The following is a 24,400-nucleotide window of genomic DNA, read 5'->3' as shown; positions in this document are numbered from 1 at the left end:
AATAAATTCATAACAAATGTTCACATGTACAGCCGGTTCCTAAAAAAACTGATACGACTCTTAGTAAGATTTGATCATGTTGAGCAGTGTATTTGATTGATCTGACATTATATTTATTATGACAGACAAATAATAAAATAAACAAACAACAAACAACTGATTCATGAAAAAACTAATAAGTATTTTAGAAAAATTTAAACGCAGGATGAAAGATTACATTATTACCGGGGGCGGAAAGCCCCTTAGAATAAACAAGCAGTTTCTATTGAATGAAATATTTGAAATTAAATATCACACTTTTTTTATTTTCAGCCCTGTAACTTATTAAAATAAATATTATAGAAGTTTTCAGGGACTTTCAGCCCTCGGTAATAATGTAGTCTTTCATTCTGAGTTTAAATTTTTCAAAAATATTTATTAGTTTTCTCAGGATTCGAAAAAAAAATGAATACAATTAAAATACATTGAGAATTTTGACATGCGTCACAATTTTGCATTAACTCAATGTAAAATTCTAAACTGTTGAAATCCAGCTTCCCTAATTATTTGACATCAAAAGACATTAGAAACTATTTGTAGAGGATTGAAATCTGTATTGAAAACAACTGTTAAAATTGGTCTACGTAATTAAACATATTCCAAAATTTTGTAAAAATGTAATACATTTCAGTTTTCAGCCCAAACTTAGGCCACACACAATGCAATAATGTTCACATTTTTGAATTGTCAATATTTTTATTTTATCATCTTATCATCTATTGTTTAAAAACAATACAGTTGGTAAGATACCCTCAGTTGCGAAGAAAGTATTAATAATAAAGATTAATAATAAAGTCTAATAACCGTGGAACAGAATAAGCTATCTGACAAATTTTAAGATTTGGCAGTGACATTGACAGTATGTAAATATTAAGTATTTATCCTTCAAAATACACTGCTCAATTTTCTACAAAATACGCGTCAAGAGTCGTATCAGTTTTTTTTGGAACCAGGGGTACCTATGGGCGACAGATTCATTTTGAATGCCCGCCATTTTTGTAAAAGACTAAATCTGAGATGACCTCATATCTAAATTTGAATCTTTTTATGTGTAGTATGTGTTGTCCAAATTATATGCTGCTACCATTAAATGCACAATAATTCTTATATTATTATTTGCACGAATCTGCCGCACATAGGTACTTACATGTGAAGATATGTTATGCATGTATTAAATGGTAATTACTATAACTAAATAGTTCAAAATATTTCCTAAAACATATTTTTACGCTCTTTTCAACGCCGGTATCACCTTTTTGAAAAATTAATATATACAGGGTGAAAGAATTGAAAAAGAAACAACATATTTTTACATAAAAAAAAACAGTAAAAACACAAATTCTGGTAAACCGATTCTTCCGGTTCAAGACCTCGATATTATTCATCAAAAAAACAACCTATATACCAAATTTGGTTGAAATCTGACATCTCGTTCAAAAGTTATCATGCTATTAGTCACATATGTATAGTTGCCATTTTGAATGCCCGCCATTTTTGTAACAGGAACAAAAACTAAGATGGCCTCGTATATAAATTTGAACCTCTATATCGATACATCAGTATCAGACTGCACCAACTCAAAATTTTTCAATATTGAGATAAGTATGAGGAAATGGTTAAAATACGTTTATTTATCAGTTTCAAATTACACCATCTCAAAATTCCAACCCCATTGTAAAAATTTTGACTTGTCAACATGCAGAATCGAATATTTTTTTTACAACGTCGTAGTTTCATACCGCATCACTTTGAGTTAGTGCATAATGAAACTTGATCGGTAGAACTTTTGTCAGCTACTAACTCAAAATGGTCTGTGAAAGCTGCTTGCACTGACCGTTGCTAAATTAAATGTTCGGAAAAATTTAGTGATAGAGAAAGAGAAGAACTGTTAAATAACTACTGGGGTCTTGGTGATTTAAATAGGCAGAAAATTTTATAGCTAATAATGTAATGCCGGTTAAGCCAAAATATCAATATAAGAAAGAAGGGAGTCATAGATGCGAAAATATAGCTTATTACTTTGAGATGAGAAATGAAAAAAGTAGAGTATGTAAAGTTTTCTTTATGAACACTTTAAACATTTTGAATAGGATAATAATGAAAAAGCATGCACAGCAATTAAAAAAAACAGAGCTAGGGGTTTGCACAGAATGACAATATGACAATATATTACACCAAGATTTTCAACAGGGAATTTAGTATTGCCTTTTTTTAGCCAAAAAGGACCAGTGTTGTAAAAAGTACTACAACAATTTAAGCATGATGCACATATCAGAGAAAAAAATCAGATTCGGTTAGAGAAGGAGTTGGATATCAAGAATTCAAAGGAACTGGAAAGTACTGTAGTTTGTTGCTTTCATCTCCAAGTTGTATTGTTACTACCAAATGGAGATCGGAGTGATTTTCTTTTTTACATGAGACGCCTATCATGTTACAACTTCACCATATTTGATATTTCTCACAAACATGGCTATAGTTTTTTGTGTCACGAACGTATCGCAAGCAAAGGTGTTAATGAAATAGGTACGTGTATTTGAGAGTATTTAAAGAACCATGGGCACTTCAATATGAGCACATATTTTACTCCGATAACTGTCCGGGCCAAAACAAAAACAAGTTCATTGCTTGCTTGTTTGTATATTGCTCAAAACTTAGCAATAAAAAGCATAACCCACAAATGCTTAGTAGTTGGACATACTCAAAATGAGGGTGATGCGATGCATGCCCTCTTAAAAAAAGAAAAAAAAAAGATACCTAAAAGGAAACCCGCTCTATATTTTATCGCAAATGGTACCGACAATAATAAGCCTGGCTAAGAAAACTTCCGATAAAAATATCGGAAAAGAAATGAAAGGCAGAATTTACAAAACAGTCATCAGACCAATAATGGCATACGCGGCAGAAACACGACCCGACACAGAGAGGACAAAAAGATTGCTCAAAACAGCGGAGATGAAAACCCTTCGAAAAATCGATGGTAAGACTCTATGGGACAGAGCTAGAAGTACAGATATACGGGTCTAGGACATTTCGGCGTCGCCGTTTCGGCGTGGCCATTTCGGCGTGGCCGTTTGGGCGTAGAGCCGTTTCGGCGTAGGCCGTTTCGGCGTCGGCCATTTCGGCGTCAGAGATTTTATTTTAGTTGACTAAATACCTACATTGGAGTCTATTAGTAAGACATTATTTTGAAAAAAATCTTTTAATATAGTTATTTAAGTAGATACATTGGAGTCCATTGATCACAAAATTTTAATATTAATGGTAGATTTGTATATGTCAATTTTATACTTATGTGTGTGTGCTTGTTATTTAGCTCATAGTTAATGTAATATCTGTAATTGGCTTCTAGCTGTAGATATTATATATAAATAAATGAATAAACAAGATTTTGAAAAAATGAATATTTTATTTTAGTTATTATTTACATGTTATAATTAGATATGTGCTAGTCCAATTAAAAATTCTGAAACATTTATACTTACATACAAGACATTTATATTTAACCTACAAAACTTATTCACGAAATATTAATTAAAATAAAGTACCTACTTACATATTATAATTATGTGCTAGTCCTCTTAAAAATTCTAAAACATCCCCGTTTGCATCAAAATTTCCCACAAGCCGTGAAATGCGATCATCTGCGTCTCTGTATTTTCTTAATTTCAATGGTGGGAGATTACCTGCCACAAGTTGCTCGAAATAGACATCTCGACCTTTCTGCACCTGACGCAGGCCATCTATAAATTTCCATATGGTTGGATGATCTGCTCCCAATTCCATCTTGAGTCTTCTATGGGCGGCCTCAGCGTGATTATTTGTCCGGTCTTCTCCATCCAGAGTTCTCTGGTAGAGGTTCCACATCCTTTGGGGAAATAAACTTGGTCTTCTGCCATTTCCTCTTCTGTTCATACGTCCAATATAGTAGTCTTCAAACCAGTCTACAAGTGGTTGGTGTTCAGCAGGTAGAGCTTCCGCTAGAACGGCAAAGGCATCATCTAAATGTTCGATAGGAACAAATGCTAATGCTGTCAACATTCTGCAATTTAAAGCGAATTGTGGATCAGCATTATACTCTCTCGTATATCCCATAGCAGCCACTTGTTTCTTCATATTTTGTGCCAAATGGAAAAAACATCCATTGATGTCGACGCCTGGAAAACAATCTTCCATTGCCTTAAATGCCGCCTGTTCGAAATCGCAATGGATTGCTCTGGGTTGCAAATTTGGTACAATTTGTCTGATCAATTCAAACATACGGGTATATGTGGATCTTGTTTTATTCGGCAGCATGGCATAAAATATTGGATGGACTCCATTATATTTTGTGGCCATAACTGTGTATACTTGTAAAAATAGAGATGGTGCTATAGCAAATGTACCGTCACCATACCACACATCTGAGGTCTGTAGATGTTGCAGCCACGATTCTCTCCCGAAAATCAAAATTCTTTGCAATCCTTCTCCATCATCTGCTAATAAAAAATTTTCTTCTACACCATCTTGTAACGTGTAAACACGATAAGACTCGGGAATTACTAACTCTTCAACAGTTGTCGGATTTGATGGGGCTGCATGAACTTCGTTACGTTTTCGTCTGATGAATTTTCTCATCGCGCCAGTGTTTGGGAGCCGACCATGACAAGCTTGACTTGTATTTCTCAGGCACTCATTGATTACCACTATTGTCCCTTCGTTTGTTTCTGTAGCACGCTTTTTCATTTTTGTAACAACTTGTGCTACTTCCACGTCCATCGCCGAGGAGTCGTGAGTGTGAACATTTACTTTCTTGATGACTTCACCATCTCTTGTATGTATTCTTGCTTTGCACGTTTGTTTCCTCTCACACCTCCAAAATTTTAGGGATTCATCGCTTTTACTAACAGCGTCAAAAACATACATGAAACCATCAGTGGTAAATTTCTCTCTTCCTCTGGTCGATAAAATTTTTCGTTCCATAGCTTAAAAATTCTTCGTCTGTATATCGTATAAATACTACTATGAAATATTATAAGACACTACATAAACTCTTAAACTGATCTCTGTTCGAGGTATTTCCTAATAATAGTACATTATATACCGCGGGACTGAAGTAGTACATTTAATCCTGAAGGTAAAGTTTATGGCCCGACCGCAGGGAGGGCCATAATTTACCTGAAGTTTTACCTAAGTTTTCGAGGAAATGTTAATAACATTATTATGTGATTTATAGAATTTTGTATTTAAATTTTCGAAGAAACTGCAATAAATATAGGGATAACTATTATTATACTAACTAATGGTAAATATTTTAAAAGCAGATTCCTTTCAAGAAAATATTGTATAATTTAATTTTTTTTAAAAATATACATTCTGCAAATATTTTTGCTTAAAAAAGATATTTTAACAATATTAAAATTCTCCGTCTATATACCATATAATGTATGTCTAATTAAAGTTGAAAAATGTCAGTTATCATCTAATTAGCTCTGGGACAATTAAGAGAACAGCAATTATTATTAATATGCATTAATAAAAAATCCAATATAGGTATTTGCAGAATAAAATATAACAAAATGTTTATAAAAGAAATATATTTAGTTTATTTTTCTACTTGACCATTAATGTTAAAATTGTGTGACCAATGAACTCCAATGTATTTAAATAACTATATTAAAAGATTTTTTTCCAAAAAATTGCCTGACCAATAAACCTCAATGTAGGTATTTAGTCAACTAAAATAAAATTTCTGACGCCGAAATGGCCGACGCCGAAACGGCCTACGCCGAAACGGCCTACGCCGAAACGGCTCTACGCCCAAACGGCCACGCCGAAATGGCCACGCCGAAACGGCGACGCCGAAACGTCCCATTCCGCAGATATACGGCGGTGATGCAAGGTGGATAACATTAATAACTGGGTAAGAAACAAAAGAATAGAATGGAATGACCACATAAGCCGAATGACAAAAAATATAGTAGTCAGAACAACGAGAGACGGTTCCCCAATAGGAAGACGATCAGTGGGAAGACCACTAAGGGTCGATTTCTCATACCTGCGTTAATCTATGGTTCAGTTGAACGGGGTTCACCGGTGAACTTCGATTTTGTTTGGAAGGCGTTTCTCATTGTGAGTGCACGTTCTACAGCTTTCGAGAGATGCCAATAGATGCCAAAAGGTAAAAAACTATCGCCATTTTGTACGACCTTTTTTATGCTGTTTTTGAATAAAGTTAAATTTAAGTATTTATATACTTCGTCCAATTTACTTACCGTTGTACGTTATCCGCGTCATAGCTTGTAACATAATACAAACACGAAATATTTAGGCGGTAGGTGTGTTCTTTTTTAGAATCATTATGATTCTAAAAAAGAACACACCTACCGCCTAAATATTTCGTATTGGTATCATGTTACAAGCTATGACGCGGATGACGTGCAACGGTAAGTAAATTGGACGAAGTATAGTCAAATAGTCATTTTATTAATTATAAATAAATGTAATAAAACAAAAATAATGTTATCGTTTATCGTTGGGCTTAATACAATAAAAGAGGTTATATTTATATTATGACAGCGGTTCGTGTTAACACAACGCATGCGTAATCCATGAAATCATCTGAACTGGGTTCTGAAATCTTGGAACGGCCGAATTCCATCGTTCAAGCATCGTTCAAGTTTAAATTGGCCCTAGAACGATGGAAAACGACAACTTACTAGTGGCACATTGAAAAAACAGACAGAGTCATGTCTATACAAAAAAAAAGAAGAAGAGAAAAAGAAAACTGGACGGCCTGGTACGCTACAGAAGAAATTGGAGAAGTGTATAAAGTGAAAATTTACAAAAAATTGGGAAAATTTTTAATATAATTGAAGCCGGAGACAAAATAAAATGGAGCGAAATACAAATTCTAAGAGTTGAGAAAAACCAGCCACACAAAATAATGTAAAAGAAGTCTTATTTTGACGAAAATTATAATGTCATAAATATTATAAAACAGAACGAGCGTGGCTTATGAAGAACCATCTCTCATCCTCTCCTGGATAAACCTCCTGGAGTGCCACCCCATAAAAAATTTTATTTGTTGTCGCTCTGCTCCTCGGGTGCAATACCCAGAATTCACTGTGAGTTTTTCCAGAACTTACCAACTTCAGCCACAGCTGCCGCTGCTGAAGAAAGTGAAAATTCAGAATTATTTTGATTTTATTGTATTTTTTCATAACAAGGAAACAATAATGGTTTTATAAGAAAAAAATACTTATATAATTTTATTTGATTTCCATACAAATACCCTATACAAAATGCACTAACTGTTAAAAAATCATGTGTCGACAGTTTCATAGTGCACCAACTCAAAAAAAAAAAATCTGAATTCTTTAAAAAAAAATTAATCAAAAATTATCATCTAAAAGAACCCTAAAATAAACATCTAATTCCAAAATTTTGTTCTATTTGAAAAACAAATGGACCATTTACAACAGATTAAAAATATTTGCTCCCAGAAAAAATAAGTTAAAGTTGATTTGTGAAGAACTATGTTTTTTGAGTTGGTGCACTCTGATACTGATCTATCGATATGTGTAGTATATGTGGTCCAAATTATATGCTTCTACCATTAAATGCACAATAATTCTTATATAATTATTTACACGAATCTGCCGCATATAGGTACATGTGAAGATACGTTTTGCATTTATTAAATGGTAATTAACATAACTAAAAAGTTAAAAATATTTCCTAAAAAATATTTTTATGCTCTTTTCAATGGTGGTATTGACTTTTTGAAAAATTAATACATACAGGGTGAAATAATTGAGAAAAAAAACAACATATTTTAACATAAAACCAGGAAAAACACAACTTCTGGTAAACCGATTCTTCTGGTTCAAGATCTCGATATTACACATCAAAAAAGAACCTATATACCAAATTTGGTTGAAATCTGAAGTCTCGTTCAAAAGTTATCGTGCTATTGGTCACATATGTATAGTCGCCATTTTGAATCCCCGCCATTTTTGAAAAAGGCAGAATCTGAGATGGCCTCGTATCTAATTTTGAACCTTTATATGTCTAATGTATGTGGCCCAAATTATATGCTTCTATCATTAAATGCACAATTCTTATAATATTTGCACGAATCTGCCGCACTAAATTTACAGCCACTTTTACAGATACATTATCGTAATACAAAAAAAAATAAATTTGATATAAAAAAACAAGCATCTACGATCTACGTCATGAACGATTTTATTTTAAATGAATTACTTACTCACTATTTGCGGCCACTTTTTGATTGGTAACCTTATCAACGTATTCTCCTATTCTTAAATTTATATAAAAATGTAATTTTAATTAACTAACTGATTAACGTAGTGATTCTGCATAATGATCGATGACTAATATACTGAAATTATTATTCTCTATTTCGAATAACGTCACATATCATAGTAAATATCATTCATGAATTTTATATCCTGTATTCGTATTCTATTGTTTGCATTGAACGAAGCCCACCGATATTCTCTTGGATTTCGCCATAATCTTATGATATATGCAAGTAAGATTTTTTCCTAAGTGTCTCTTCTTGAGAAGTTTATTGGAAACGTAGAGAAATGTGACTGCATATGAAAAATAGGGAATTTGAGTATCTGGAAGCATGCAAAATATTGATAGTAAAATATAAGTTGTTATTTTTCGTAATATTACAAGCACTGGAACACAAGGTCGATATTCTCAAACTTCTTATTTTTATTTTTTCATTCATATAGATTCTGACCAATACAAAGCTATAACAATAAAAATTACAGAGGTTATTTTTAATGATTTTAACTTCCAATCGTGTAGTAAGATTTTTCAGCACGTGTTTAATTCTGTCCAATCAGATTATTATTATAATGGAAATTTTCTACTTACATTATTATAGTGGGAATAATTTTTAAGTAAATTGTTTCTGTTTAATTACAACGAATTTCCTAGTTTTGACAACTGTAACATTTAAGAAAATTAACCATAATAAACTTTAACTTTTGCATCTAATACCAAATTGTCACGAGGATAACACAAATCGGCAATTTTAAGCGCTCGAGTTTACTTCGATAAGATTATTTCATGAATAAAACTGTATTTATAAATAATTTTAACTAATATTTTATTAATATCTTCGTCTGAATATTTGCTGAACTGTGCTGATCACTTCGACAAGTTGAAAAATGTGCGTCAGATTAATTGGGATAAATGTCACTGAAGGTTTTTATACAAAAACTTGAATTTTGTATGTAAGTATTAAAAAATAACCTGTCGTATGTCGTAAGAATAAATAAGAAAATATTGCTCCATTTTTTCTCAAACTTGTTTCCATTCGGCACTAGTCACTCGAGCCCTCCGGGCTCTCGTCTCTATTGCCAGGCAACAAGTTTTCGAAAAATTGTCGCATTATTGTCAATTTATTCTCAATCTCTTGTGATATTAATGTTGATGTTTTTCGATAATTTCCCGTCGTCAAGTATTACGTCAGAAAAATACATGATTTGACTTCTTCTTCTTGATGTGCCTATCCGTGACGAATGTTGGCGATCATCATGGCAATCTTCACTTTATCTGCAGCAACGCGGAAAAGCTGCACAGATGTTGTGTTGAACCAGGTTCTGAGGTTCTTTAACCAGGATGTTCTTCTTCCTGGACCTCGCTTTCCAAATATTTTTCCTTGCAGGATGGATTGTAGGAGGGAATTTTTCCCGAGTAGTATACCTTGTGATTTTCCACTTGTATTTCCCCAAAATCTGGCCATCTCATTTCTGCTATTCCCATGATTTCAATATGCATTCTCTTCATCTCCTGTATTGCATTGTTAATTTTTCCTGCTTTATATAAGGTTTTGACATTGCATGTACAGATCTTGATATTCTTTCTGCACTTCAATTTATTATCTTGTGGTGAACTCAAAACTGTCTTCCCCGGAGAACCGATCGGAGGACTTACTCCGGAATTTATTTTAGTGTTGAGCATTACCACGATTGATTGACTAGGGCGTATCGCTCTGGATTATTAATGGGGTGTTTGCTCTACTTACTTGTGCTTCCCCATCCTTATACCGTTGACCAAATATTTGGTTCATTCGCCTTCGGGGCCGATTTCACAACCTCAGGACAAAAGGGTGCCCTACCACTTACCAATTCATCCGCCCGAAGCCGTTGGTCAGCAAGTGGGAGATTGCTTATACCGGCAATCTTTCGGTGAAGAATATGTAGTAGAAAGAAATGCCCTAATCTGCCCTAAAGCTGCCTTCGGAAACCTAATCGCCATTCGGGGTCGGAAGAAACAAGAGTTAGCCAAGAGAGGCTGATATAGGAACGATTAAAGACATTTCACTCAAGACAAGTTGAAAAAGAGCAAAATGTGAAGGCCTTTATGATCCGCCAGGTGCGTTTCATAAGCGTATGAGTATTGATACACCTTGTATTCCCGCTCATACTTCGGGGTGTTGACTACAGACTGTATGGCTCGTCTAGCATGCCATAGCATGGAGTATAGGGTGCACGCCATTTTAACAATGTGAACACCCTAACTACATGGCCTGACCTGCATTTGACATTAATGACAATTTAATGTTTTACAATTGGTCACAGAGAACACCAAGAAACAGGTTTAGCAAATATTCAGGAGAAGATAACAATAAAATATTAGTTAAAATAATTTAAAAAGACAGTTTTATTCATGAAATAATCTTGCTGAATTACTCTCTAGCTCTTAAAAATTATCGATGTGTTTTGACATAATTTAAATTTGTTTTGACAAAATTAAAACTCTCAAAGTGTCACTCGGGATACAAATCGATAATTTTAGAGCTCTCATGTAATTACGAGCTCTCGATAATTCTAAAAATTGGTTTACTTATTGAGTTGAGTTCTTATTGTTTTAAGTAAGTATGTACTTAATAAGAATAAAAATGAACAGCTAGATATAGAATTGCGGTTACAAGAACTCTAAAATTTGGAACGAGAGAGACATTGTCTGGGATGAACGTACTTGCTCACAGATGTCGTGATATATCTGTAGACATGTACTGTTGTTTTATTGACTTCCAAAAGACATTTGATCCAAAAGACACTCTAGATTGATCGAAGTTCTTAGAGACACTGGCTTGGCTGGCACATATGTTAGCATAATTGCAAATTTGTATTGGAATCAAACAACATCAGTTTTAGTAGACGGTTTGGAATCATCATCATGGCATCTACACTCCTAGCGGAGTGATTGCCGCCCTCTTTGGGCTCTTCCGATTCGTTTGTCGCGGTGAATCAATCCGCATTAACATTTTGGTTTTACAATTGGTTGTGTGACTTGGCATCTTCTACAATTTTCCTCCATTCGTTCCTGTTTTTGCTTCTGGTTACCCATTCTCTGACTCCCATCTTCTTAAGGTCCTCCACTATCTGGTCCTCCCATCTAGTTTTGGGTCTTTCTCCTGTTCTGCCTGATACAGGTCTCCATTTGGCAATTTTCTTGATAACGGCTTCTGGATTCCTCCTTTCTATATGTCCCATCATCTGAGTCTCTGTGCCTTGATAAATCTGACGATGTCTTCTCCTTTCAGAAGTTCTCTTACTTCGTGGTTCATGAGTTTTCTAAATTCATTATTACCTAAGTTTAGTGGTCCTGCTATCCTCCGAATTATTTTCCTTTCTAGGATCCTCAATCTTTCTTCCTCTTTCTGTGTCAGACACATTACTTCAGCACCATATGTGATTACTGGTCTAATTGCTGCTTTGTAGATTTTCAGTTTTGTATTCTGAGTAAGCTTCTTATCTTTGAGGAAGTTACTGTATTTCCAGTAGATTCTGTTTCCTGCCTGGATTCTTTCATTAATTTTGATACTTCTATCATTAGTTCCATTAACTGAGACTCCAAGATATTTAAAATGTTCTACCTTTTCAAATTTATATTCACCGATATTTAAGCTTATCATATTAACTGGGTTTTTTCCTGAGCATATTAGGTATTTTGTTTTGTTTTGATTTATTTCTAAACCCCTTTTGGATGCTTCTTTGCATAACTTCTTAAATTCTTCCTTTAAACTGTTTAGGTTTCTGCTAATTAATGCTATGTCGTCAGCATACGCCACAAGTTGCGACGTCGATGTTATAATCGTACCCAGGGCCTATTTTACCACTAGGCCCGTGAGGCACCTGCCTCGGGCCCGTATTTGAATGGGGCCCGGAAAGATCACCAAACAAAACATGTTTATTACAATAACAAAACAAATTTTCAAAATTCTTTCATTTTACGAACAGACAATGATAAATGGTAACAATAAGAGTTATAATTAAGTGGATTGGCGCAAACTTTTGGCTTCAATGCTCTTTAAATGCATTATTTTTTCGAATCCTCAAAAAACTAATAAATATTTTTAAAAAATTTAGACACAGAATGAAAGATTACATTATTACCGAGGGCCGAATGTCCCTTAGAATAAATAAAAAGTTTCTTTGGAATAAGATAACTTATTTAAAATTAAAAATCACACTTAATTTTCTGTTTTTTCACCCCTGTAACTTATTAAAATAAACATTATTGAAGATTTCAGGAACTTTCGGCCCTCGGTAGTAACGTAATCTTTGATTCTGCGTTTAAATTTTTCAAAAATACTTACTACTTTTCTCAGCCTTCGAAAAAAACGAATGCATTTAAATAGCATTGAAGCCGAAAGTTTGCGCCTATCCCCTTAAACAATGTTTAATTGTTTAAATATAAATTTTATTTATTGTTAATAAAAATTTTGTTTTCTTGTGCAACTATATTCCTATTAAATACTTAGATACCTAATACATTTAAAAAAGTTAGATTTTATTAGGTAGGTATTATTAAATTATATTCAGGGGCCCGAAAATTGTGTAGTGCCTCGGGCCTGATTTGAAGTAAAATAAGCTCTGATCGTACCTTTTATTTCTGTAGCTCTTATTGTTCCTTCTATAGCGACATTAAATAGTGACGTTGATAGAGAGTCTTGTCGTACTCCACTTGCTATTTCTATATTTTTGGTGATTCCGTTATCTGTAATTATTGCTGCAGTCGATCCTTTCATTATCATTTTCGTAAGCTTTATAAGTTTCATTGGTATATCTAGGCTTTTCATGTCTTCTATTAGGTCGGGTCTTGTTAAGCTGTCAAAGGCTTGCTTGAAGTCTATGAAAAGGATGTGTAAGTCGATATCATGTTCGTAACATTTCTCAATTGACTGTGTGATTATGTGAACTGCGTCTATTGTTGACCTTCCCTCCCTAAATCCGTGCTGGTAGTCTCCTATTTTAGTTTCAATGTGTTTTGAGAGTTTTTGTCTGATTAATGATGTCAATAATTTGTAGCAGCTGTTTAACAGTGTTACTCCTCTATAGTTGTTACATTTTGTGGTGTCCCCTTTCTTAAGAATCGGAAATATCCATCCAGTTTTCTATTCTTCGGGCATTCTTTCTTCTTCCCAAATCCTTATTATTAGGTCGTATATTTTCCGTTGTAGTTTTTCTCCGCCTCGTTTTGGCGGGCAAATTTATTGTAGAACATTTTTGTATAAAAGGTTGTTTATGCTAAATCGTATAGTTTTAGAAATATTTACAAAAAACGTAAAAAACTACGAATTTACCGATTTCTCCCCTTCTCCCCCCCCCCCCCAAACCCGACGCTCAAAATGGTGTGACTTTTTTCTGAAAATTATGTGGACCATATAGAACAATTTGGTGTTGGAGAATAACTTTCAAATGAATTTCGACTCAATTCAAGCTTTCTGCTTAACCCAGGTCAGTGCCGGATTTAGTTCATGGACCGCCGGGGGCTAGGTCATACTATACCTCCACTCTCCAGTAGGTATAGATGCGTCTTAGGTTAACAATTCATTAAAACTATTTTAATATTATTAGGTAATTTATTACAAATATATAAAAAAAAGCCACAAAGACACAAACTCACAACTTGTAGGTAAAGTAAATTAACATAATTATTTAAAAACAAATTTTCCTGACTTCCTACTTACACACAGGTCGATGATTTTATTAAAATCTAATTTTGTAAGCAGATCATTATTAATATTTAAAACAGCGAACGAATTTAATGTTTCTTCCGTCATCGTATTTCTCAAATAATTTTTGACCCGTTTTAAAGTGGAAAATGATCTTTCACCAGTTGCATTAGTAACCATCAACGATAAGATTCTTAGTGCTATTTCTACGTTTGGGGAGGTTGCAATTATATTATTTTTGTGCAAAAGCTCGATCACAAAAGTAGCACTGTGAGTTGTTGGATTTTTATACTCAACTTGGCCTAGTAGTGACATTATAAAATGTTTTAATTGAATATACTCACTTGCTAAAGATGTATCTAAGTCAGGGGTGGGCAAAAGCCGGCCCGCGGGCCGGATCCGGCCCTTTTGCTTACTTTATCCAGCCCGTTGATAAATTCTTCTTCGTCAAATTTCTTTGTCTAAATGTTTTAAAATATTACTTATAGCGTTTGTGCCAAAAAAATTTCTTGGGCAGTTCAGGGAAAAACTCAACCAAAAAGATGCGTACACAGCGTGCATTCACGGTATAGTCTTCCGGCCCGGGAGATATGTTGAAAATGTCATTTTGGCCCGCGCTTAAAAGTATTTGCCCACCCCTGATCTAAGTCGTTCGAATAAATATTCACTAATACCGACACTTCGTCTGAAATCACGTTATCCTCTGAAAGAGGTAGAGAAAATAAAAATGAGAAAGTGATGGCAAGATCTTCATAAGCTTTTCCCCTAGATTTCAGATTATTTGCCAAATAATCAATTGTTTTATACAGCACTTGGATTCTAATCTTATTTTGCGGTGTAAGGATCTCTTCTGTATCTGCTTCGCCAAACTGTAATTATTTTTTGCGACTTCTAATTTCTTTGCTGTATTCCGTTTGTTGTGATCTGTCCCTTTTGTTCAAATAAGTTACATTTATCACGAAGGAGATCCGTAAAATGTTGTAATGAGCTATGTTGTATGAGCAAAGACGAACATGTAGGTATGTAAGTCCATATTTGCGCTTTGTAAAGATTTACTCGCTAGGTCAGTTCTTTCCAGTACCTCGAACCAAAAGGCAATATAAATACCAAATTCTAACGTAGCCATATTTTCGTGTACATTGTTTGCTTGAGGATAGCCAACAAATATTCAACAAATGTATGGCCACAATTTTTCAATAGATCAGTGAGTCGTTTCCATCTGTAAGTTGAAGCTGAGAAAAAAAACATAAATTTCTTCAGCAACTAAAAAAAAGAAGTACTTTCCATAGGCTGCAACCCCATAAATTTGAAATATCCACATATAGAATTAAAACGTGATGGGAGCGACGCGACGTACCGCCTCTCAAAATTTACCGCCGGGGGCTAATAGTCCCATAGCCCCCCTCTTAATCCGGCACTGACCCAGGTATAACATACCAAAAGGCACCGCCAAGAAAACATTCCACTTTGCGGTTCAGAGAGCCCATATGAAACGAGTCTTTGTACTCTATGCAGAGTATGGCATTAACACTAACTTTATAACTTTCACTTTGGATGTCTGGGTTTGGGATAACTTTCAAATGAATTTCGACTCAATTCAAGCTTTCTGCTTAACCCAGGTATAACATACCAAAAGGCACCGCCAGGAAAACATTCCACTTTGCGGTTCAGAGAGCCCATATGAAACGAGTCTTTGTACTCTATGCAGAGTATGGCATTAACACTAACTTTATAACTTTCACTTTGGATGTCTGGGTTTGGGTCTAGTTATACCATACTAAAATGTAAGATTTACAAAAAATTAGAAATTCATGGTCTCCATTGTTGAAGAATCTAAATTAGTTGCCAGCCCAGCAATTATGGAATACATCCAGAATTTACATCAAATAAAGAAAAATTATGCAAGAAGCCTGCGAATTTTTTGATGATTTGCCTTGGCCTAGTAATAACGCTACTGATAATTTTGAGCCCGGCGCAATATTTCGCTGTGAAATATTTAATATTGTCATAGATTATTATAAGCAATTTAAACAAAAGATTTAACCCGGTAAATGAAATTCATTCACTATTTAACATTTTGTGGACATTCCGAGATGAAGATGACAATATTAAGAAAAAAATTGATAATGACATCAGTGAAGAATTGATAGATGAAATTTTTCGTTATTTGAGAGCGACAAATAATGAAAATATTGGTGAATCTCATCTTTCTCCAATAGATTTACTTATTAATAGACAAGGCGAAAACAGCGGGTTCGAAGGGAAAAATATTCCCATGAGATTTTTTTGCATAATCACATTCGTGAGACATCCCAGAATAACGTTCAAGAAGTCGCCCAAGTGAAAAGTGGGCCAATTTTTTTTTAACAATTTTTTTTTAATCAAATTGCAAGAATCAATATTTTTGGCCCGAACAATTTATTCTTTAATTTTTTGGACCATTCTGGACAAAAAAGGTCTCTTATAATTTTTCTCTAAAGTTGATCGTTTTCGACTTATCAGCAATTTAAAATTGAAAAAAACGAAAAATGGCGATTTTCAAGGCTTAATAACTCGGTTAAAAGTTATTATTATGAAAGTCAATATATGACTAAATCAAAGTTTGAAGCTCCCCCTACAAGATCCTGAAGAAATTTTTGTCATTATTTTATTACTAAGCTGTTATTTTTAAGTAATAATAATAAGCGCCATGCACGTGTGCGGGGCTGTAAATGCTGAGTGCGAGAGAGAAGCTATTCCAGCAGTCCAATTGTGCATCTTACTCGCACTCACATTTACAGCAGCGTCAATACGATACAACCACTCATTGTTATTAATTAAAAATAACAGCTTAGTAGTAAATTAATGACACAGATTTCTTCAGGATCATGTAACGGCGACTTTAAACTTTGATTTAGTCACTTTCTGACTTTCAAAATAATAATTTTTGACCGAGTTATTAAGCCTTAAAAATAGCCATTTTCGCGTTTTTCAAATTTTAACTTGCTTATAACTCGAAAAAGATCAACTTTAGAGAAAAATTATAAGAGATCTTTTTTGTCCAGAATGGTCCAAAAAACCTAAAAAAAATTAGTCTGGGCCAAAATATTGATTTTTTGCAATTTGATTAAAAAAAAATTGTTAAAAAAAATTGGCCCACTTTTCTCGTGGGCGACTTCTTGAACCTTATTCTGGGATGTCTCACGAATGTGATTATGCAAAAATATCTCATGGGAATATTTTTCCCAACGAACCCGCCGTTTTCGCTTTGTCTATAAAATTAAACATCTCAAATTGAAGTCATTATTTCATAACGTCGTTTAAGGCTATGGGTACATAATTCGCAAATATTTTACGTGTATCCCTACTTTTTCTGTCTTTACACGGCAAATTACGTGTAGTAAAATTCACACTGGTATGGATATGTAAACATTACTAGAATGTCATTCTACTTGAAAATGTCATCATTAATTTAAAGAGATGGGTTTTGAATGTTCTTGGATAACTGTTATTTTTATAATTGCAAATTATTAATTCAGTTAATAAATGTGATAATTTTTTCACTAACTATGTATTCCGTGACTGTAATAATTTATTTGTACAACAAAGACTAATACTCAATCGAGAAAAGAGGAAAAGTGTTAAAGTGATTTTTTAATAATATATTGTTATGGAACGCTTACAATTTTGAACATCTTTAACAACAAAATACTTGGATCACAGAATATATTATCCTGATGTATTTTCTGCTAGGATCTTCCACAAATAATACACAATAAATAACTTTTTATTAAGTTCACGTCTTAAATCAATTATTTATCAAATACACTATATATCAATAATATTTAATCAATAACTCAACACATTCCCGATGCAATGTCAAATATTAAAAATTGTCACTGATAATATATTCTGACAATATTACATATATTCGGCTGAGTGCGTTGTAAGACAAAGATAGATTTGGAAAATATTACCACGGTATTGTGTTCATTTTTTTCGAATCCTGAAAAAACCAATAAATATTTTTGAAAAATTTAAACGCAGAATGAAAGACCAAATTATTACCGAGGGCCGAAAGTCCCTTAGAACAAATAAAAAGTTTATTTTGAATGATATATTTGAAATTAAAAATCACACTAAATTTTCTCTTAGTTTTTCACCCCTGTAACTTATTAAAATAAACATTATAGAAGTTCTCAGGGACTTTCGGCCCTCGCTAATAACGTAATCTTTCATTCTGCGTTTAAAATTTTCAAAAATACTTATTAGTTTTCTCAGGATTCGAAAAAAATGAATCCCCATTTGAATAGCATTGCAGCCGAAAATACGTACCGATCCTCTTAAGAGTATTTTGCACATTACCGGTGACAGTTGCAGGTTGCAGAAGCGGAAAGATCCTTAGGCCGATGCCACATTATGCGTTTTGACCAGATGCGTTTCCGACGCATCCGGTGAAAACGCATAGTGTGACAGATCGGTCCGGTTGCGTTGGAAGCGGATGCGTTTTGAGTCATCGGTACGCGCTTACTACCTGCACCAGACTAAACGCATAGTGTGTAATACTAATACCACATCCAAAACGCATGCATATTATATAAGTAGTGATATTATAGCAACGGCGTAACCAGGATGATTCTAAGGAAGGGGGGTACAACTTCGAAATGCCTTGATTTGTCAACAACACATATAATGGTGTTAGTATAGAGCTCAAAGTAGATCCCAATGGAGGGGTTATAACCCCCAAAACCCCCACCTGGTTACGCCTATGTATTGTTCTATAAAAACTCAAATTGTGGACTTTTTTCGTTTCTGTATCTTAATTATCGTCATTATCATTATATCCAATTGTGGCTTAATCCCATCAAAATATCATTGTCAACATAAAAATGTTAAATAATCAATCAAATGATGGTATTATAGTTCTATATTAAAAAAAATGGCCCAATTTTCATTGAAAAGTCCCGGATTTCAGTTATTTTTTTTAGCCTTGTCCCGAATTCGACTGAATTGGCGTTGGCCACACGCATAAACAATGCTAGGAGATCTATAATGAAACAGGATTGGTTAACTGACCGAGCAACTTTGTTCGTTAAGAATGATTTGATAAAATCATCCGATTTTTTGAAAATATAGACAGATTTGCGAATCAGAAAACTCAAAGAGCGCCTGTATTATAAATATTTTCACTATCAATACTAATAAAATTTATAGTTGAAATGTTTCTTATTAGGTATGTATTTATTTTTATTAATTTTATTTCTAGAAAAATTAAACAATTTTTTTTGCTCTTCGCTTTTTGCCGGGGGGCACTCTTCACTTTTTGCAGGGGGCCCACTCTTCACTTCTTACCGGGGCCCGACCATTCCTCTCGGCGGCCCTGATAATAAATAGTAATGTTATTAATTTATTCCCAGTGCCTCACTATTTAATGTATTCTTAAATATACAGAGAGGTTCAAAATTATGGAGTAAATTCGTTTTTTTTGAGAATAGGTCACTTTGGAGAAATATCTTGAAACAGGTCGATTTTTATTTTTAAATTATGATTTTTTGCATATATGCCATAATAGGCATTCATTTGGGTGTGATGACGTAATCGATGATTTTTTTTAAATTGGAATAGGGACAGTGAATTCAATTCTCTATTCAATAATTTAACCATTAACATGATTATAAACATGATAGCCAAAAAATATTTTTCGAATTAAATTAATTGACGCAAAAAGAAGTATTTATGTAATTTATTTAACTCAAAATACATCTTCTTCTTTCTTGACTGCTGTCAGAAAATAGAAAAAAATGCTTATCTCTTAAATTAAATGTTTAATCTTCCAAGAGGCAGGTGGGTGGCTGTTTGACATTTAATTTAAGCGGAAAGCAATGTTTATTTATTAAATAAACATTTTTTTCATATTTTCTGACAGCAGTTAAATGTATTTTAAGTTAAATTTATTACATACACCCTTCTTTTTGCGTCATTTAATTTAATTCAAAAATTATTTTTCGTCCACCCTGTATAACAAATGATATTAATGTTTATACAGCGATGAGCGCGCTAATAAGCGAAAAAATAATGCAAAAGATGGAAAACATAATACATTGTGAAATAAAAACAGACGAAACTAGTAGAGGTGGAAATTATCGATACAAACGTATAAATTAACATTACATTGCATAGTTTCCCACCTTTAGACGTCTGTGACAGGAGTATTTTATAAAATTCTCCTGTCACAGTGACAGTTGTCATACTGCTCCGATAAGTCTAAAGGTGGGAAACTATGTAATGTAATGTTAATTTATACGTTTATATCGATAATTTCCACCTCTAATAGTTTCGTCTGTTTTTATTTCACAATGTATTTAGCGCGCTCATCACTGTATTACTGAATAGACAGTGGAATAACCTTTCAAATTGATTACGTCACTATTATGACATACATATATATATATATATATATATATATATATATATATATATATATATATATATATATATATAATATGTCAAAAAATGTTAATTTCAAAATAAAAATCGACCTGTTTCTGGATTTTGAACCTCTGTATAAAGTTCACCTATTATAAATTCATATAATATAAATAGTTGACAGTTTGAAAACTCATTATATAGGGCTTTTCATCGACTGTCAATTGTGTCGAGTTTCTGTCATGAGTGTCATGTGTCACATAATATTAATATATCTACGTCATACGTCTTTGGTTTGCATCGTTGTAGATACGAATAACGTATGACGTAGATATATTAATATTATATGACACATGACACACGACAGAAGCTCGAAACAAATGACTGTGAATGAAAAGCCCTATTTATTTACTATGGTTTTTTACTACAAGAATCAGCTTACGTCATTCAAGATTTCTGACGTCGGAACTCCACAGCGTTGCCAAAACGTTAGAATAGTAAATAAATGTGAGGAATTTTACAAATAAAATAAATAGAATGTATGTACTAGTAAATTGGATTTTTAAAATAAGAAAGTAATCACATTTTCATTTTTTTCTTTCCTTTTTCATTTCTTTCCTCCACTCGTCTCACGTGTCCGTACCATAGTAGCTCTTGTTTTTCGATGTCATTCATCTATTATTGTTTTTTCTATTATCATTTGTTGTCGAATAGGGCTTTTCAACGTTTCTCATTTGTTTCGGGAACTTGTTATTGGAACCGTGCAAGTTCGGAAAAGCGACACCTGGTTTCATAGCTCAGCAATTTTTTTCGCACTTTTAATTGTATTGGCCAATTGCATTAGTCCTAGTTGCTGGACAATAAATTCTCAAGGCCACAGCCCAAAAAAGTTATAAGAAGAAAAATTAAGACTGAGGTTATGTTATTAAAAGGTAAACAATTGTATGCAGTAAATAAAATTAATTATTAATGCAGTACTGCAAGCAAAATACAATTAATTAAATTTAATGTTATATAATATTTGCATATCATATCAATATTGCGGCGCTACATATAATTCTTCTTCTTCAATGACAGTAGGTATGAAATATACCTCAATTTGGCAATATGAATTATTTCAGATAGTTTCAATATTTCTCCGATATTTGCGCACGATCGTTTCTCGTATCCTTTCAAAGTACTTGCACACCGCGAATAATTATGTTGTTTGATAATATTAACATACGACATATGACAAGTGCCCGAAGAAATGAGAAGCATTGATAAGCCCTGTCTCGTCTGAAAGTTTGTAAAGAAAACAAAATATATATTATGTTTTCTTTTAAAAATGTGATAAATACTATTTTTAAATTAGGTACATTTTCTACCTAATCATTTTTGCTGAAGCGTCTTATTCTGAAACAAAAAATATTTCCAGTTATTCATCCTATTCCTAAAAGAAATTTTAAAAATTAAAAGAATATTTTAATATACAGGGTGTTAGTAAATAAGTATGAAAAATTTTAAGGGCTAATTCTACATGAAAAATTAATACCAGTTTGCTCTATAAACATATGTCCGCAAATGCTTAGTTTCGGAAATACGGGGTGTTGAAATTTTTATTTCAAACTGCCAATTTATTTATGGCTCTAAGACCAGTTGAGCTATGAAAATGAAATTTGGTGAGTTTTAGGAGGTAGTTATTACGAATTTTATGACATACAATTAAGAATTTTGTATTCATTATTGGCGCGCCTACGGGCAATGGTCTGAATTATTTTAAAGAAAAAAATAGTACGCCACTGGGATATTTCGAACTAGAAATTATTTTTAAATTTCACGTCTAATTTATGATAAAAAACCTTTCTTGCCTTTTTTCATATGATGCACCGTTTTTATGCAGAAAAATAAAACATCTTGGCGCATATTTTTCATTTGTTAATACATCATCAATAACTATCCAATATAATAATACTAAACTAGAACAATAACAGAAAATATTACTAATACCATTTCAACTAGGTGCAAAGCTGCAATAAATGTTTAAAATAATCTCCTTTACAGGTAACAGAAGAATTTTATATTCATCATTGGCGCGCGTACGGGTAATGGTCTGAATTTTTTGAAGAAAAAAATAGTACGCCACTGAGATATGTCAAACTAAAAATCATTTTTGAATTCCTCGTTCAATTGACGACAAAAAATCTTTCTTCCCTTTTTTTCATATGCGGCGCCGTTATTATGCAAAAAAATTAAACATCTTAACGTTTACAAAGTATTTGAACTAAGTTTCTATGGTTTACTGTAAAGAGACCGAAATCATTAGACCGAAAGCAGTAGACCGAACTCATTAGACCGAAAAGCACTTTACCGAAACCTCACTAGACCGAACAGCAGAAGACCGAAAAGCAGTTCTTATTTGTCGCAGTAAAAGAGATAAGACTAATGTAATTACAACTAAATGTTATTTGGATGGTTATTATAAATAGTTAAAATGGTGTTAACGTCACTCTGCCCTTAATTTATTTTTACCTTCACTAATTTGTTTAACGGATGAAAATTATTTCATATCAGACTACACAGAGTAACAATTTACACAGTCTATATATAAAATAATACAAAAAAAATACAATAAACAAAAAGACAGATATACAAAATCTTAGCATAATTTACTGCAAACTTTTTAAATTTATTTACCATTTCGGTCTAATGCTATTCGGTCTAGTGAGGTTTCGGTAAAGTGCTTTTCGGTCTAATGAGTTCGGTCTACTGCTTTCGGTCTAATGATTTCGGTCTAATTGTCGTGTACCAGTTTCTATGCATATGGAAACTACCTCAAATACTTGGTAAGCGTTAAGATGTTTTATTTTTTTTTGTATAAAAACAGCGCCTCGTATGAAAAAAAGGAAAGAAAGATTTTTTGTCCGAGGAATTCAAAGTGGCGTACTATTTTTTTCTTCAAAAAATTCAGACCATTACCCGTACGCGCGTAAATGATGAATATAAAATTCTTCTGTTATCTGTAAAGGAGATCATTTTAAACATTTCTTGCAGCTTTGCACCTAGTTGAAATCTTATTAGTAATATTTTCTGTTATTGTTCTAGTTTAGTATTATTATATTGGATAGTTCTTGATGATGTATTAAGAAATGAAAAATACGCGCCAAGATGTTTTATTTTTCTGCATAAAAACGGTGCATTATATGAAAAAAAAAGGCAAGAAAGGTTTTTTATCATAAATTAGACATGGAATTAAAAAATAATTTTTAATTCGAAATATCTCAGTGGCGTACTATTTATTTCTTTAAAAAAATTCAGACCATTGCTCGTAGGCGCGACAATGATGAATACAACATTCTAAATTGTTTGTCAAAAAATTGGTAATAACTACCTCCTAAAACTCACCAAATTTCATTTTCATAGCTCAACTGGTCTTAGAGCAATAAATAAATTGGCAGTTTGAAATAAAAATTTCAACACCCCGTATCTCCGAAACTAAGCATTTGCGGACATATGTTTATAGAGCAAACTGGTATTAATTTTTCATGTAGAATTAGCCTTTAAAATTTTTCATACTTATTTACTAACACCCTGTATATTATACATATTTAATTTGTATTAATTTAATATTTTTTTTGTTACAGGTAATACAATCCCTTTGAACCATGCTACAAGGTAAATATACCAATATGTTCTTTTAAGTATGTATTCTCAAAAATCAAGCGTAGACTAGAATTGGCCGAAAACCACAACAGCTAAATTAATTAAAATTGTAAACACTAACAACAAATAAAGTTTATGTTGGTCAATGCCATTATTTTTACAATTGCTACATATACAGACACAACTGAAACATGAACTCACAAAAAGTCTACAGAAGAATTCTACGCGTATCACGGAAAACAACAAGGACAGAACAGCATGGACAGAACCAACCTGGCAATTCTGGAAGAGCGTAATAGGAAAGATAGGCTATCATAAAAGTGAAAC

At 33.0% G+C, this 24,400-nt stretch overlaps 1 protein-coding gene across 1 annotated transcript in view; it reads left to right on the top strand.

The window, feature by feature from the left end:
• LOC126881751 (uncharacterized) overlaps nt 1-24,072 on the top strand; it is a 33,560-nt gene extending 9,488 nt beyond the window's left edge. Inside the window, exon 3 of the mRNA XM_050646222.1 lies at nt 24,055-24,072. Within this exon, the coding sequence (XP_050502179.1) occupies nt 24,055-24,072 (18 nt within the window). The remainder of the gene's footprint in view (nt 1-24,054) is intronic.
• The last annotated feature ends 328 nt before the right edge of the window (nt 24,073-24,400 follow it).

The sequence above is a fragment of the Diabrotica virgifera genome, chromosome 3 (genome assembly GCF_917563875.1).
Source record: "Diabrotica virgifera virgifera chromosome 3, PGI_DIABVI_V3a".
NCBI lineage: Eukaryota > Metazoa > Arthropoda > Insecta > Coleoptera > Chrysomelidae > Diabrotica > Diabrotica virgifera.
The sequence above is the reverse complement of the archived record's forward strand: the minus strand, read 5'-3'. Positions and strand labels throughout refer to the sequence as shown.